An 18,157-nucleotide genomic window follows, 5' to 3' on the forward strand; every position below is an offset into this window, starting at 1 on the left:
GTTTGGCCGGTAGGGATATCCTTGTCTCATCGCGCACTAGCGACTCCGTTGGCGGGCCGGGCGCAGTGTGCGCTAACCAGGTCGCCAGGTGCACGTGTTTCGTCCGACACATTGGTGCGGCTGGCTTCCGGGTTGGATGTGTTAAGAAGCAGTGCGGCTTGGTTGGTGTGTGTTTTCGGAGGACGCATGGCTTTCGACCTTCGTCTCTCCCGAGCCCGTACGGCAGTTGTAGCGATGAGACAAGATAGTAACTACTAACAGTTGGATACCACACAATTGGGGAGAAAAAGGGGTAAAATAAAAAATAAAATAAAAAAAGGGACGGTTTAAATATGAAAATCAGTAAATTGACACTTTTCAAAGTGTTTCCATTTTAACAGTGATACTTTCCAACACCAGTGGGATATTTATTTACCTTTATTTCAACAGGGAAGTCATATTGAGACTAAAGTCTCTTTTACAAATGAGCCCTGCACAATACAAAAACATCAATGGGCTTATTTGACCTTTATTTAACTAGGCAAGTCAGTTAAGAACACATTCCTATTTTCAATGACAGTCTAAGAAACAGTGGGTTAACTGCCTTGTTCAGGGCAGAACAACAGATTTTTACTTTGTCAGCTCGGGGTCTGATCTTGGCGGTTACTAGTCCAACACTCTAACCACTAGGCTACATGCCGCCCATAAAGCCCTCCTCTCCACCCCTCAGGATATCAAGATTGAAAGAGACTTGGTTTCTACACATGAATGTTAGGAGCACAGCATTCCTGAGATAATGTATCTTCGTATAATGTAGTTTGGGTGGAGAGAGAGGTAGAGAGAGAGAGAGGGAGGAAGAGACAGAGAGAGAGAGATAGATAGAGAGAGACAGATGAAGGAGAGAGAGAGACATGGGGATTAGGGAAAAAGAGAGAGAAATTAATAGGTGTGATGAAAAGGGGATATGTGAACTTTACAAAACTGACAAACATTCTAGAAGTAATTAAATGAATGTGACAGCCAATCACGGTGAGATGTACACACACACCTTCATAACAATCAATTGAGTAAGCGAGAGAGACACAACAACAAATATAAACGTTTTAAAATATTTTATTAACCCAGCAAACAGTAGCATCTGAGAGAGAGACAGTTTGATTTTCTCAGAAGAGGGTGGGAGGTGTTCTGCCAGATACAGACAGAAAGAGAAAGAGCCTCTGTACTGCGTTGTGTGGTGTTAGATTCATATATAATTTCTGACAAATGTGATACACACTTATTGTTTTATAAATAACAGAATATGGAATACTCAATCCACAGTCTGAAAATTGAGGAATCCTTTAGAGGAGAAAATCATAATAAGCATATATTTTTTAAAGACTTTAAAGACTTTTGTCCATAAAAAATCATAGGTCGTTGTGTGCTTCTTTAGCAGTTCAACAGTAGTTGAATTTATTTCGATTTTGCTGATGACCACTGAAATACACCAGTATTCTAGTCCAGCCACCGGGGTCTGACAACTTGGATGGACAATTACTGAAGATAAAAGTGGATGATATTGCCACTCCTATTTGCCACATATTCAATTTAAGCCTACTAGAAAGTGTGTGTGCCCTCAGGCCTGGAGGGAAGCAAAAGTAATTCCGCTACCTAAGAATAGTAAAGCCCCCTTTACTGGCTCAAATAGCCGCCCAATCAGCCTGTTACCAATTCTTAGTAAACTTTTGGAAATAATTATTTTTGACCAGATACAATGCTATTTTACAGTAAAAAAATTGACAACATACTTTCAGCTTTATAGAGAAGAACATTCAACAAGCACAGCCCTTACACAAATGACTGATGATTGGCTGAAAGAACTGATGATTGGCTATCCAGAACTGACTATGGAAGGCGCACAGTACTAAATAGAGCCATGACTACATGGATCTTTATTCCACATCAAGTAACTCATGCTAGCAGTAAAATTTGATTTAAAAAACAGATTCAAAAACACCTTATGGAACCTTTTGGACTGTGAAGCAACACACACACACACAGACACACAGACACACACAGACACAGACACACACACACAACACAACACACACACACACACACACACCACACACACACACACACACACACACACACACACACACACCACACACACACACAACACACACACACACCACACACACACAACACACACACACACACCACACACACACACACACACACACACACACACACACACACACATTAAAATGGAATAAACTGCCTTCATTTTTCTGGACCCCAGAAGAGTAGTTGCTGCCTTGGCTTCAACTAATGGGGATTCATAATAACTACAAATACAAATACAGAACGTAAACTTGTACATCGCCTTGGTCCGTACAATTGCCCTTATTTTAGCGCCCCAAAAACCTAATACTTCCAGATCAACTGTAATGTCAATACCATTGTAAACACAATTTCTCCCCTTTCCAACAAAATCGATTACATGACCTAAACACTGCCCGTTTCTGCATAATTCAAGCAGGCAATGAGCCCCATCGGGTCTTTTTAAAAATGGTGGGTGGGGAAGCGAAACTAATGCGTGGTAGTGAGAAGGACAGATGTTGTGGGGAAAATGGCTTTTTTCACTCGATCTGTCCAACTTATCACCTTATCGCCTCTAAAATGTAAATAAAACACTATAAAGAGTTTATATAATGTGTCATTACATACCTATTTGAAGGTTTGTGTCGAATTTGAATCGGGTTTTTAGGGTGCTAAAGTGATCTTAGAAGTAAACAGCGGCTTTGCGAATGATGATCGCATGCAATGATGACGAAAAAAAGGACTAGGTATCCCCCCCTACCAAACTACATTATACGAAGATACATTATCTCAGGAATGCTGTGCTCCTAACATTCATGTGTAGAAACCAAGTCTCTTTCAAATCTTGATATCCTGAGGGGTRGAGAGGAGGGCTTTATGGGCGGCATGTAGCCTAGTGGTTAGAGTGTTGGACTAGTAACCSCAAGATCRGATCCCCGAGCTGACAAAGTAAAAATCTGTTGTTCTGCCCCTGAACAAGGCAGTTAACCCACTGTTCTTAGACTGTCATTGAAAATAGGAATGTGTTCTTAACTGACTTGCCTAGTTAAATAAAGGTCAAATAAGCCCATTGATGTTTTTGTATTGTGCAGGGCTCATTTGTAAAAGAGACTTTAGTCTCAATATGACTTCCCTGTTGAAATAAAGGTAAATAAATATCCCACTGGTGTTGGAAAGTATCACTGTTAAAATGGAAACACTTTGAAAAGTGTCAATTTACTGATTTTCATATTTAAAAACCGTCCCTTTTTTTATTTTATTTTTATTTTACCCCCTTTTCTCCCCAATTGTGTGGTATCCAACTGTTAGTAGTTACTATCTTGTCTCATCGCTACAACTSCCGTACGGGCTCGGGAGAGACGAAGGTCGAAAGCCATGCGTCCTCCGAAACACAACCCAACCAAGCCGCACTGCTTCTTAACACATCCAACCCGGAAGCCAGCCGCACCAATGTGTCGGACGAAACACCGTGCACCTGGCGACCTGGTTAGCGCACACTGCGCCCGGCCCGCCACAGGAGTCGCTAGTGCGCGATGAGACAAGGATATCCCTACCGGCCAAACTCTCCCTAACCCGGACGACGCTAGGCCAATTGTGCGTCGCCCCACGGACCTCCCGGTTCGCGGCCGGCTGGACAGAGCCTGGGCATGAACCCAGAGTCTCTGGTGGCACAGCCCTAAACCACTGCGCCACCCGGGAGGCCCCAAAAACGTCCCTTTTTAATCTTGAAATCATGAGGGGTAGAGAGGAGGGCTTTATCGATTGGTTGAGGTCAGGATCAGAGTTACTACTTTGAGGCTCCACTGTTGAGATTGAGGAACTGTATCTCTGTTATATTCTCAACCCTTCTACTGTTGAAAGAGAAAGTAAAATATAGAGTTTCCTAGTGTTTACTCTTCATAAACATTTAACTCAATAGGTTAATACTTATGAATGTAGCTATTTTTTAAATGTTTCATACATCATCTTGGAGCATTTCATCTCATTTCATCTCAAGGGTATTTAACAGCTATAAACAAAATGTAATCACAAAACTCGAACCATTATGTTTGGTTTTATGGCTGTCATATTACCAAGGTCAGCAGTACTGATGACATGTCATCTAGTTATGGGGAACTACAGAGATAACAAGAGAGACAATAGCTGTGTGTCCTTCCAGGGAAGATAGTCACTCCCCTCTGCTCTCATTTACTCCCCTTCACAGATCTGATAGGACTGGATATGTGAAGCAGTGTGGCGCAAACTAGGTAGAGCTATTGCTTACACCTTAACACTTGTTACAGATCGGTGAAACGGAGTGAACGAAGGCAGAGGGAAGGAAAAATCTTTCTGGAATGACATAACACATGCAGGTTTCAAAACCTTAGACACAGCTAAATAGACTGTTTTAAGTTCACATTCTGTCATTTGAGAAGAGGATATTTGTCTTCATGAGAAGATGTCTTCATTGTCTGGTGAGTGTCTGTTAAATAGTACATATTTGAGTTTTAGATGTGGTAGTTTCCCGGTCAGAGCTTTAATTAAATCAGGACTAGAATAATTCTGCTACTATTGCTTATCTTGACATTACTGACTTCTAGACTATAGAGGCAAACAACTAAATACTTTAACTTAAAGGGATAGTTCATTTGATTGGCAGTGAGGGCCTTTATACTTGTACAAGATGTCAAGTTAGGCATTACTTACTGTGCACTGAATGGAGCTGTATGCATGCTACAGAGTGGTGCTGAAGTAAAGAATAAACCCCATACAAAACAATACTTCCCCAGAGTCAGATTAACTCCGGATAAAATGTTTATGCCTCTGCGTCCAGTATGAAGGAAGTAGCTAACTGGTGTTAGCGCAATTGCTAACTAGCATTAGTGCAATGACTGGAAATCTATGGGAAGTGCTAGCATGGTAGCTGTTTCTGTAGACTTCCAATCACTGAGCTAACACTAGTTAGCATTGGCATGTAAAATTACCTATTAACTTCCTTCATATTTGACGCAGACATATAAAAAAGGGATCCGCGAGTTCATATGACTCTGGGAAGTAGATCAAATAATTTGATGATGCCAGTAAGTCACATTAAAGTTTGATCCTGAGATTAACACATATATTTATTCTGCTACAAATGAGAAGTGTACAGGAGGAGTCTCACCATAGAGATACTCTACAGAGAATCTAGGAAGATCCATTTAGTTAGACATTCTCTCTGAACTTAAACTTTAGATACAATATAACAGAAAGACAGAGAAGTTGCTTAGAGAGCTCCTATGTTCCTTCACTCTTTGGGATCAAACCAATAGTCACGTTTCCTCATACAGAAAAAACATTAGTCGGACAAGCATGGGAGTATTCTTCTTATTCATTGGTTTAATCTGTTTAGGAATTGTGTCATGTAGTTTAGTTGATTTATATAGTTAATCAACTTTTTACCACACATTTTCATTAAAGGGGCAATCAGCAGTTAACTTCTAACTACATCCATTGTTTGAATTTTGTATTAATTATATGTACCCATTGATTCTTGAAGTACACAGACCCCTTGACTTTTTCTACATTTTGTTACGTTACAGCCTTTCTAAAAATGTATGTTTTTCCTCATCAATCTACACACAATACCCCATAATGAAAAGCGAAAACAGTTTTTTAGAAATGTTTGCAAATGTATACCATTGAGCATCTTTTAAATATTTCTACAACTTGATTGGAGTCCACCTGTGGTAAATTCAATTGATTGGACATGATTTGGAAAGGCACACACCTGTCTATATAAGGTCCCACAGTTGACAGTGCATGGCAGAGCAAAAAACAAGCCATGAGGTCGAAGGTATTGTCCGTAGAGCTCCSAGACAGGATTGTGTCAAGGCACAGATCTGGGGAAGGGTACCAAAACATTTCTGCAGCATTGAAGGTCTCCAAGAACACAGCGGCCTTCATAATTTTTTWATGGAAGAAATTTGGAACCACCAAGACTCTTCCTAGATCTGGTCGCCCGGTCAAACTGAGCAATCGGTGGAGAAGGGCCTTGGTCAGGGAAAGATGAATAGAGCAAATTACAGAGATATCCTTRATGAAAGCCTGCTCCAGAGTGCTCAGGACCTCAGACTGGGGCGAAGGTACACCTTGCAAAAGGACAACGGCCCTAAGCACACAGCCAAGACAACGCAGGAGTGGCTTCTGGACAAGTCTCTGAATGTCCTTGAGTTTCCCAGCCAGAGCCCGGACTTGAACCCGATCAAACATCTCTGGAGAGACCTGAAAGTAGCTGTGCAGTGACGCTCCCCATCCAACCTGACAGAGCTTGAGAGGCTCTGCAGAGAAGAATGGGAGAAACTTCCCAAATACAGGTGTGCCAAGCTTGGAGTGTCATACCCAAGAAGACTCGAGGCTGTAATCTCTGCCAAAGTTGCTTCAACACATTAATGAGTAAAGGGTCTGAATTCTGGGTGTCATGACGTTGGCCTGGGGGTAGGTTTATGACAGTCATAAATACCTCTCCCCCCTTTTTCCTCTCTCTACCCTACTGATGTGACATTTGAAAATCCCTTTGTTAACATAGAGATTCTGGGAACATCAGAAGGTGGGGGGAAATGAACCATATTCTGKTAATCCGACCAGTTGAACATATGCGKTGGTACTTAATGAATATGATGTCAGTTCTGAGACATTCTCATCAATGATAGGATGACATAAACTCTACAGTGGAAAGTCTGCACATTGTAGTTATCGGATTCACATGGAATTGTTGTTCAATTTAAATGTTTGAATATAAAATTATTGGTGAAAAGATTAAATGTAATTTTAGCTTCCAAATGAGAGATTTGGGTTTTCATAAGGTTAGGACTCTGCTCAACCAGTGGCCCGCCCCTGTGAAGAGACATGGGTTCTAAAACTTTCAAACACACCCTTCTCCCTCCACTATATAAAGCCTTGACGAAAATGTAACCTCCTGTTCCGAGGATGTGAGGACGACAGTCCATACGTTAAAAGGACTAAGATGTCAGCTGTTCCGGGTACATTAGAATGACGATCCGAGGTCAGAATGGTTCAGATAATAACTACAGAACGAAGCCAACCTCAGCGTGAGCTTTGGTTGCGAATGGTATGAACTTTGAACTCTTATTCACTACAGAAGTGATACCTCCTAGCCGTTGAGTTAGCACCAGCACTTGCAAACGTAGCTTGGAAAGAACAGACAAGAGTATCCCGTCTCCACACAACGACGTTACTACAACAACCAATTTACCACCAGAGACATTCTTCAAAGAATAAAGGACTCTGTTGGGCAACACGGCCTTCCATCTACCACCAACCTACCGGAAGCGCAGCTCAGAGTAAATATTTTATTGAATTTTCCTTTTCCAAATGGGCAGTAATTTAGATGCATAAGATACTGGTATTTACGATAGAGCATCGCTTCTGCCTTTGTTCCTCGTCTTCCCGCTCTTTTACTCAAACCGAACCCCCTTTTCTTTGTATAACCAGCTGTCATATCTGTCCGCCGCTAGGGAGTTTTCCTTTATGACACATTAGTAATCAAGGTGTGATTCATTCTGGTTAAGTAAATCTATGTGATTAGTTAGGTATTTAGTAAATAAATAATTAACCCCAATTTTGTATTGCTGATTCAACTTGTTAGCCAGGGTTCGTGAAGATAACCAAGAATTTACAACTTTCAGATGAGACTGAAATAAGGTGACGATTAATATTGACTGCTATGATGTAAAATATTACTAGGTCTTTAAGAGTTTATTCGAAGAGTAACTGCTCTATTAAATATTATTTTTGTGGTGCCCCGACTTTCTAGTAATTACATTTACATGATAGCTCAATCAGGTAATATTAATTACAGAGAAAGGATTTTATAGAATAGCATGTCATGATCACTTAATCCGGCATAGCCAAGACACACAAGTGGGGTGAGTAGATTGATGAGGGATTTTGATGAGGGATTTTTATATATATAAATATATATACAGTTGAAGTCGGAAGTTTACATACACTTAGGTTGGAGTCATTAAAACTCGTTTTTCAACCACTCCACAAATTTCTTGTTACAAAATATAGTTTTGCAAGTCGGTTAGTATATCTAATTTGTGCATGACACAAGTACATTTCAAAACAATTGTTTACAGACAGATTATTTCACTTACAATTCACTGTATCACACCCCAGTGGGTCGAAGTTTACATACACTAAGTGACTGTGCCTTTAATCAGCTTCTAATTATGTCATGGCTTCAGAAGCTTCTGCTAGGCTAATTGACATCATTTGAGTCAATTGGAGGTGACCTGTGGATGTATATCAGAGGCCTACTTCAAAACTCACTGCCTCTTTGTTGACATCATGGCAAAATCAAAAGAATCAGCCAGACCTCGGAAGAAAAATTGTAGATCTCTACAAGTCTGGTTCATCCTTGGCAGCAATTTCCAAATGCCTGAAGGTACCACGTTCATGATGTACAAACATAGTACGCAAGTATAAACACCATGGGACCAGCAGCCGTCATATCGCTCAGGAAGGAGACATGTTCTGTCTCTAGAGATGAACGTACTTTGGTGCGAAAAGTGCAAATGAATCCCAGAACAACAGCAAAGGACCTTGTGAAAGATGCTGGAGAACCAGGTCCAAAAGTATCTATTTCCACAGTAAAACGAGTCCTATATCGAATAACCTGAAAGGCCGCTCAGCAAGTAAGAAGCCACGTGCTCCAAAACCTCCATAAAAAAAGCCAGACTACGGTTTTGCAACTGCACATGAGGACAAAGATGGTACTTGTTGGAGAAATGTCCTCTGGTCTGATGAAACAAAAATAGAAAAGTTTGGCCATAATGACCATCATTATGTTTGAGGAAAAATGGGGAAGCTTGCAAGCCGAAGAACACCATCCCAACCGTGAAGCACGGGGGTGGCAGCATCATGTTGTGGGGGTGCTTTGCTGCAAGATTGACTGATGGCACTTCACAAAATAGTTGGCATCATGAGAGAGGAAAAATTGATGTGGATATATTGAAGCAACATCTCAAGACGTAAGTTTAGGAAGTTAAATCTTGGTCGCAAATGGGTCTTCCAAATGGACAATGACCCAAGCATACTTCCAAAGCTTTGGCAAAATGGCTTAAGGACAAACAAAATCAAGGTATTGGAGTGGCCATCACAAAGCCCTGACCTCATCCCATAGAACATTTGTGGCCAGAACTGAAAAAGCGTGTGCAGAGCAGAGGAGGCCTTGAAACCTAACTCAGTTACACCAGTTCGTAGAGGGCGTAATGGGCCAAAAATTCACCCAACTTATTGTGGGAAGCTTGTGGAAGGCTACCCGAAACATTTGACCGCAAGTTAAACAATTTAAAGGCAATGGTACCAATATACTAATTGAGTGTATGTAAACTTCTGACTCACTGGGAATGTGATGAAAAGAAATTAAAGCTGAAATAAATCATTCTCTCTACTATTATTCTGACATTTCACATTTCTTAAATAAAGTGGTAATCCTAACTTACCTAAGAACAGGGAAATGTTACTAGTATTAAATGTCAGGAATTATGGAAAAACTTTGTTTAAATGTATTTGGCTAAGGTGTATGTAAACTTCCGACTTCAACTGTATAAGGCTGTAACGTAACAACATTTTGAAAATGTCAAGGGGTCTGAATACTTTCCCACTGCACAATATATAGTTATGCCTCATGAGCTTAATGTGTCGTACACCCATCAGAAAACCCAAAATATGTAGCTAAGGCCTGTTTACTCTGTTTGTAAACATTGTAAAGTGAACAAAACATTGTTTAGCCTCAAACATTGTTAGAACTATAATTTTGGTTAGACTGTAGCTCTGTCTAGGAATTTGAAAGTGGTTACATTTCTCCAGGCTCATCCCTCAGCTGTTTACCAAGTAGAGGTGGGGTATTATTTAAGATACACTTAATTACAAAGAAAGTGTTACCAATGAATCATTAATGAACACAGGGATCTTTAGAGATCTTTGTGATTAATACACGGTGTACAGCGTGGGTGAGAACAATATTTGATACACTGCCGATTTTTGCAGGTTTCCTACTTGACAAAGCATGTAGAGGTCTGTCCATTTTTATCATAGGTACACTTCAACTGTGAGAGACGGGAAATCTCAACACAAAAATCCAGAAAATCAGCATTGTAGTGATTTTTAAGTAATTAATTTGCATTTTATGCAATGACATAAGTATTTGATCACCCACCAACCAGTAAGAATTCGGCTCTATCAGACGCTGTTAGTTTTTCCTTTAAGAAGCCTCCTGTTCCTCCACTGCATTACCTGTATTAACTGCACCTGTTTGAAACTCGTTACCTGTGATAAAAGAACACCTGTCCACAACGACTCAATCAAACAGTCCCAACCTCTCCACAATCGGCCACGAACAGAGAGCTGTGTAAGGACATCCAGGGATATGAAATTGTAGCACCTGTACAAGGCTGGGATGGCTTACCACGGACAATAAGCCAAGCAGCTTGGTGCGCAGGCAACCAACTGTTGGCCACTAATTATTAGAAAAATGGCAAAAGAAGTGCAAGATGACGGTCAATCACCCTTCGCTCTGGGGCTCCATGCAAGATCTGCTTCACCTTTCGTGGGGATCATCAAATGATGCAAGGAATGTGAGGATCAGCCCAGAACTACAGCGGCAGGACCTGGGTCAACCTGACCTGAAGAGAGCTGGGACTCACAGTGCTCAAAGAAACCATTAGTAAACACACTACGCCGTTCATGGAGATAGAAATCCTGCAGCGCAGCAAGGTCCCCCTGCTCCAAGCCAGCGCTGTCCAGGCCCGTCTGAAAGTTTGCCAATGACCATCTGGGATGATCCAGAGGGAGGAATGGGAGAGAGGTCATGGTGGTTCTGATGAGAACCAAAGAATAAAGACTTTTGGCTCTAAACTCACTCGCCGTGCGTTGGAGGAATAGAAGGACTGAGTACAGACCCCAAGAACACCCATCCCAACCGTGAAGCATGGAGGTTTTTTGGGGAAAAAACACAAAAAAAATTTCTTTTGGGGAACAATTTGCTTCTGCAAAGGGGACCAGGCACGACTGCACCGTATGAGGGGAGGATGGATGGGGCCAGTATTAGCGAGTAATTCTTGACCAACACCCTCCTTCGCCAGTAACGAGCATTGAAGATCGGTCCGTGGCTGGGGCTTTCGCAGCATGACACACGACCCGAAACACACATTACAGCAGGGCAACTAAGGATGGCCTCCGTAAGAAGCATCTCAAGTCCCTGGGTGCCTAGCCAGTCTCGCAGACCCCTGAACCCAAAGAAAATCTTTGGAGGGAGCCGAAGTCCGTATTGCCCCAGCGACAGCTCCCGAAACTGAAGGATCTGGAAGAAAGGCTGTATGAGGAAGTGGGCAAATCCCTGAACTTCTTCGCAGTGTGTGCGACAACCTGGTCACGAACTACAGGAAACGTGATCTCTGTAATTGCAAAACTAAGGGTTTCTGTTACCAAATTTCAGTTCTGCTTTTTCGTGATGTATCCAATGATTATGTTCATGCAATAAAATGCAACATTAATTACTTAAAAACATACAATTGTGATTTTCTGGAAAATTTTTGTTTTAGATTCCTTCTCTTCACAGTGTGATACGTTGTAGCCTATTGATAAAAATTACAGACTCTTTCTATACATGCTTTGTAAGTTAGGGAAAACCTTGCAAGAATTGTCAGTGTATCAAATACTTGTTCCCCCGCCCCCCCCACTGTATATTAAATCTATAAACCAATATGGTCCAGTGTGTTAATGAAAATACATTTAAGTCATAATGACCACCCCTCCTCCCTACAGAGTCTAACCCAATGAGGATTGTGCTGCTGGGAAAAACAGGATGGGGCAAAAGCAGTGCAGGAAACACCATCTTTGGAGGAGGAGAYGAAGAGTTCAAGATAAACAGTTCAGCCAAGTCCGAAACACACATGTGTGAAACAAAGACCAAGATCATCAATGGAAGAAAAATCACAGTTGTAGACACACCTGGACTCTTTGACACAAACATCCCTGAAGAGGAGCTGAAACCTGAACTAGTGAAATGTATTGTAGAGTGTTCTTCAGGGCCACATGCCTTTCTCATTGTGCTTAAAGTGGAAAAGTACACAGTCCTCGAGAAAGGAGTCATCACAGAAATTGAGAATTATTTAACCCCAGAGAACTTTAAATATGCTACAGTCCTCTTCACTCATGGGGACCAGCTCAACAATATGACAATTAAGGATTTTGTGAAAACTAATGAGAAACTGAGTGAGCTTGTGGAAAAATGTGGAGGCCGCTGTCACGTCATTGACAACAAATACTGGAACACCAGTCAGCAGGGTCAGTACAGGAACAACCAGTACCAAGTAGCAGAGCTACTCAACACCATAGAGAAGACAGTGAGACAGAACGGAGGAGGATGCTACACCAACAAGTTGCTCCAAGCAGTGAAGAGACGAATACAAGCAGAGATAAAGAGGCTTATAAAAAAGTTCAAGAGCCTGATGTCTGTGGAAGACATTGCAAAGACAAATGTGTGGAAGAAACTCCTGATCCAATTGACAGGGGTAGCAACAGGTACAATAGTGGGAGCTTTCCTTGGGGTTGCAATGCCATTAGCAATGGTACTCTGTCATATTAAAATGAAACAGAAAGACCTTATTGTAGCACTGCAAGAAGAAACAGCAGCTGGAGGAGCAGGAGGAGCAGCAGCACTACTAAAAGCAAGAGGAGCTGGAGGAGGAGCAACAGGAGAAGGAAGAGGAGGGGCGGGAGGAGGAAGAGGAGGGGCAGGTGGAGGAGCAGCAGGTGGAGGCGAATGGGCAGGAGGAGCAGATGGAGGAGGAGGGGAAAGAGGAGCAGGTGGTGGAGGAGAGGCAAGAGGAGGAGCAGCAGGTGTAGTAGGAGGAGGGTCAGGAGGAGGAGCAGTTGCAGCACTTACAGCAGCAGCAGCAAATGTACTAAAAGCAGCAACATCAGCAATTCCGACAGTACTAAAATCAGCAGCAGCGGGAGGAGGTAGGGCAATGTTATTAATAAGAGTTGTTGCTGGGACAGCAGCATTAGTAGGAGCAATAAGAGGGTGCGTGGTAGGAGCTGCTGCAGCAGAGGAGGCAGAGACACCAGAAGAGGCTGTAAAGAAAGCAGCTGAGGCAGTCTGGAAGGAGGATGAGGCAATCTGGGAGGAGGTTGAGGCAATCTGGGAAAAGGGTGAGGCAATCTGGGAAAAGGGTGAGGCAATCTGGGAAAAGGGTGAGGCAATCGTTTTGCAAGGTAACAGGTGTACAGGAAATGAAGTGATACAGATGATTGAATTTGAATGATTGACTGATAACAACGTGTGTTTGAATAGTTTACTATTCACACCAGTCAGTACTAATCCACATTAGAAGAAGAAGAAGAAGAAAATGTTGATTGAATGTCTGGTATTGTCAAATGATTGAAAGAAAAATATCCTTTCAATGTAAATGATGTATTGAGTGAAATGGAAAAAATACACGGAAAGAACACATTTTATATAACATGCAAGATTATAACGCTGTATGATTTGAAAGAACTGAATGCAGAGATGTGACCCATAAAATCGTATGTACCATAACATTAATTTGATATCAGGGTTTCCCTTTTCACAGCTTAATAGCTTTTGGTTTATCTACAGTAAGTGTCTTCAGTGACATCAGCTCATTTGTGTAAATATATATATTTACTCAAAAATCTTCCAGTTTTTCTATGATTGCTATGATACTTTCTGTATATACTCTTTTAAATGATTGCAGTGGGACTGTGGATTGGCATGTATTCCCTACTCTGTTGATTTAATTCCTTTCAAAAACAATAAAGAGCTAATTGTTTGCAATCTGATGGATATTTCTGTGTATATTACAACAAACAATTTTCAAAACTATGAAAGGTATTTAGAGCAAAAGAAAGAGATTTTCTTATTCCATCTTGTTCTAAGGGCAACTCTACCTTGAGGGCAGAAACGAATGTGATTGGTTGTCACGTTCCTGACCTATTTTATGTTATTTTTGTATATGTTTAGTTGGTCAGGGCGTGAGTTGGGGTGGGCATTGTATGTTTTGTGTTTCTTGTTTAGGTCACTGTTAATTAGCCTTATATGGTTCTCAATCAGAGACAGGTGTTTGACGTTTTCCTCTGATTGAGAACCATATATAGGTTGGCTGTTCACACTGTTTGTTTGTGGGTGATTGTCTCCTGTGTCTTCCGTGTCTGTGTCTGCGCACCACACGGGATTGTTTCGGTTGTTCATTCGTTTGATGTAGTCTGTTTCCTGCTCGTGTGTTCTTCGTGTCGTTATGTAAGTTCCATGTTCAGGTTTCGTCTACGTTGTTCGTTTGTTATTTTGTATTTCTCAAGTATAGTTCGGTTCAGTGTTCGTCTTGTTTAATAAATCATTATGTCATCACACCTCGCTGCGTATTGGTCCACCGATCCTTCTCTCCTCTCCTCGTCCGAGGAGGAGGAAGACGACAGCCGTTACATTGGTTGAGTTTAGGCAAGCAATTCCAGCCATCTTGTTATAAGAGCAGCGCTGCCTCAAGGGTATAAACAATGTGATCAGTTCATTTTAAGTACAGGGACCTTGGCCCAATCCCACATCGACCCCGAAGCCCTACACCCACTTGTGGAGATCAGAAAGGATTTGATTGGTATAGGCAATATGATTTAACTTCCACCCAGCCTATCACAGTTGCCTTGACGTTATATCGTTAATGTTATGACATGCTATTTATCGAATAATTAACCATGTTCATAATTACGTGAATAAATTAATCAGGTAACCATTAACTCAGTAACCTGGGGCACCACAGGAAAAGTTTGTTTAATGAGTTACCGTTTCCCGAATGAACTCCAGAATATATATTGATATCATACCAGTCATGAATTAATCCTTTCCTCATATCAGTCTCATTCTGAACATCGTAGACTCCGTAAATCTGCACTAACCTGGGTCTCACTGATCATTCCATACCACACAAATTGATTTTATTATTTATTTACTAACAAGCTAAGTGACAACATATAATACACGATATTGGTTATTGATTAGAAACTTAACTTCTTATGGCTGCAAGCCCGATGTCAGTACACTTATGACAACAGCCAGCTCAAGTGCAGGGCGCAAAATTCAAAAGATATTTTTTAGAAATATTTAACTTTCACACATTAACAAGTCCAATACAGCAAATGAAAGATAAACATCTTGTGAATCCAGCCAACATGTCCGATTTTTAAAATGTTTTACAGCGAAAACACCACGTATATTTATGTTAGCTCACCACCAAATACAAAAAAGCACAGACATTTTTCACAGCACAGGTAGCTTATGCAGAAAACGCAACCTACCTCCAACTCTAAGAAACCAACCAAACTAACCAAGAAACAACTTCATCAGATGACAATCATCAGATGGCCTTTTCCCCTCTTGAATTAGCAAGCAGACTAGCCAAGTGGGCGAAGCTCTCCTTCCTGAACAAACGCAGAGAACGCAAGATGCCTAAAATCCCGAAACTATTTCAATAATCTGATGAAAACTATATTGAAAAACATACTTTACGATGATATTATCACATTTATCAAATAAAATCAAAAGCCGAGATATAAGACGTCTATAACGAATGCTTTTCAGAAGGCAATAGTGGTGACCTTTATGCGCTTCCTGAACGCGGAAATTCTGGGGTCATGTCATTCCAAGCTATCTCTTTTGACCATAGAAATACCTAGAAACCCATTTCACCTCTCACAGCCTATTGACATCTAGTGGAAGGCGTATGACGTGCATGTATACTAATAGATATAAAGCACATTTATAGGCAGGTCTGGAACATTAAGCCCTCGATTACAGAATTTTTCACTTTCTGACAGGAAGTTTTGCTGGCAAAATGAGTTCTGTTTTACTCACAGATAATAATTCAAACGGTTTAGAAAACTTGAGAGTGTTTTCTATCCAATAGTAATAATAATATGCATATTGTAATACGAGCAAGAATTGAGTACGAGGCCGTTTGATAATGGGCAGCCTTTTATCCAAGCTACTCAATACTGCCCTGCAGCCATAAAAAGTTAATTAGGAATGACAAAGGTACTACAGGACTAATACCACATGACACTTGTCACACATGATGTAGATTTAAAGAGAGAGAGAGAGAGAGCAAGAGAGACAAGAAACACTTGGATACATTTGGAAACTATACTTATAGTAGCTCTAATACCCTGCCCCGAACCGCCGCTCTTATGGGTAAGAATTGTATGCCTGTATTTTTATTTTTATTTATTTTTATTTCACCTTTATTTAACCAGGTAAGCTAGTTGAGAACAAGTTCTCATTTACAACTGCGACCTGGCCAAGATAAAGCAAAGCAGTGCGACATAAACAACAACACAGTGTTACTCGTGGAATAAACAAGTGTACAGTCAATAACACAATAGAAAAAAAAGAAAGTTTATATACAGTGTGTGCAAATTGCGTGAGGAGGTAAGGCAATAAATAGGCCATAGTAGCGAAGTAATTACAATTTAGCAAATTTACACTGGAGTGATAAATGAGCATATGATGATGTGCAAGTAGAAATACTGGTGTGGACAAGAGCAGAAAAAAATTAAAACAATATGGGGATGAGGTAGGTAGATTGGGTAGGCTATTTACAGATGGGCTATGTACAGCTGCAGCGGTCGGTTAGCTGCTCAGATAGCTGATGTTTATAGTTAGTGAGGGAAATATAAATCTCCAGCTTCCGCGATTTTTGCAATTCTTTCCAGTCACTGGCAGCAGAGAACAGAAAGGAAAGGCGGCCAAAGGAGATGTTGGCTTTGGGGATGACCGGTGAGATATACCTGCTGGAGCGCGTGCTACGGGTGGGTGTTGTTATTGTGACCAGTGAGCTGAGATAAGGCGGAGCATTACCTAGCATAAACTTATAGATGACCTGGAGCCAGTGGGTCTGGTGACAAATATGTAGCGAGGGCCAGCCGACTAGAGCATACAGGTCGCAGTAGTGGGTGGTCTAAGGGGCTTTGGTGATGAAACGGATGGCACTGTGATAGACTGCATCCAGTTTGCTGAGTAGAGTTTTGGAAGCTATTTTGTAAATGACATCGCCGAAGTCGAGGATCGGTAGGATAGTCAGTTTTAGTGATGTCGGGCGGGCGGGTGCGAGCAGCAAATGGTGCGAGCAGCAAATGGTTGAAAAGCATGCATTTGGTTTTACTAGCGTTTACGAGCAGTTGGAGGCCATGGAAATAGTGTTGTATGGCATTGAAGCTCGTTTGGAGGTTTGTTAACTTTTTAGTGATAGGGGGCAGCATTTTCACTTTGGATGAATAGCGTGCCCATAGTGAACTGCCTCCTACTCTGTCCCAGATACTAATATATGCATATTATTATTACTATTGGATAGAAAACACTCGGAATGTTCTAAAACTGTTTGAATTATGTCTGTGAGTATAACAGAACTCATATGGCAGGCAAACTTCCAAACAGGAAGTGCAAATTCTGAGGCTGGTTAATTTTCAACTCATCGCCTATTCACATCCCAGTAAGATATGGATCTGTTCGCACTTCCTACGCCTTCCACTAGATGTCAACAGTCTGTAGAACGTTAAATGAAGCCTCTAGTGTGATGTGGGGCCGGATGGCAGCTATTTGAGTCAGTGGTCACTTGCATTCCTCATGATATCGCCATGCCGTCCATTACTTCTGTAGACAAAAAGGAATGCTCCGGTTGGAACGTTATTTGATATATATGATAATAAAATCCTCAAGATTGATTCTCTACTTAGTTTGACCAGTTTATTCGACCTGGAATATAACTTTTTTAAGTTTTCGTCCGAGTTCGCCTGGACCGGCGCCAGCGTTTGGACATGTGAACTAAACGTGCTAGCAAAAGTAGCTACTTGGACATAAATATTTGACATTATCGAACAAAACAACAATTTATTGTGGAACTATGATTCCTGGGAGTGCATTCTGATGAAGATCATCAAAGGTAAGGGAATATTTATGATGTAATTTCTGTTGACTCCAACTTGGTGGAGAAATGTTGTGTATTTCTGAGTGCCATCTCAGATTATTGCATGGTGT

The 18,157-nt window shown here is 41.2% G+C and overlaps 1 protein-coding gene across 1 annotated transcript in view; it reads left to right on the forward strand.

Moving 5' to 3' along the window:
* Positions 1–4,283: 4,283 nt before the first annotated feature.
* The window catches only part of LOC139024744 (GTPase IMAP family member 9-like), a 50,551-nt gene continuing 36,677 nt past the window's right edge, over positions 4,284–18,157 (forward strand). Inside the window, exons 1-2 of the mRNA XM_070439670.1 lie at positions 4,284–4,514; positions 11,875–12,849. Of these exons, the coding sequence (XP_070295771.1) occupies positions 4,499–4,514; positions 11,875–12,849 (991 nt within the window). The 5' untranslated portion in view covers positions 4,284–4,498. The remainder of the gene's footprint in view (positions 4,515–11,874; positions 12,850–18,157) is intronic.

Source organism: Salvelinus sp. IW2-2015, unplaced genomic scaffold (assembly GCF_002910315.2).
Source record: "Salvelinus sp. IW2-2015 unplaced genomic scaffold, ASM291031v2 Un_scaffold1831, whole genome shotgun sequence".
Lineage (NCBI taxonomy): Eukaryota > Metazoa > Chordata > Actinopteri > Salmoniformes > Salmonidae > Salvelinus > Salvelinus sp. IW2-2015.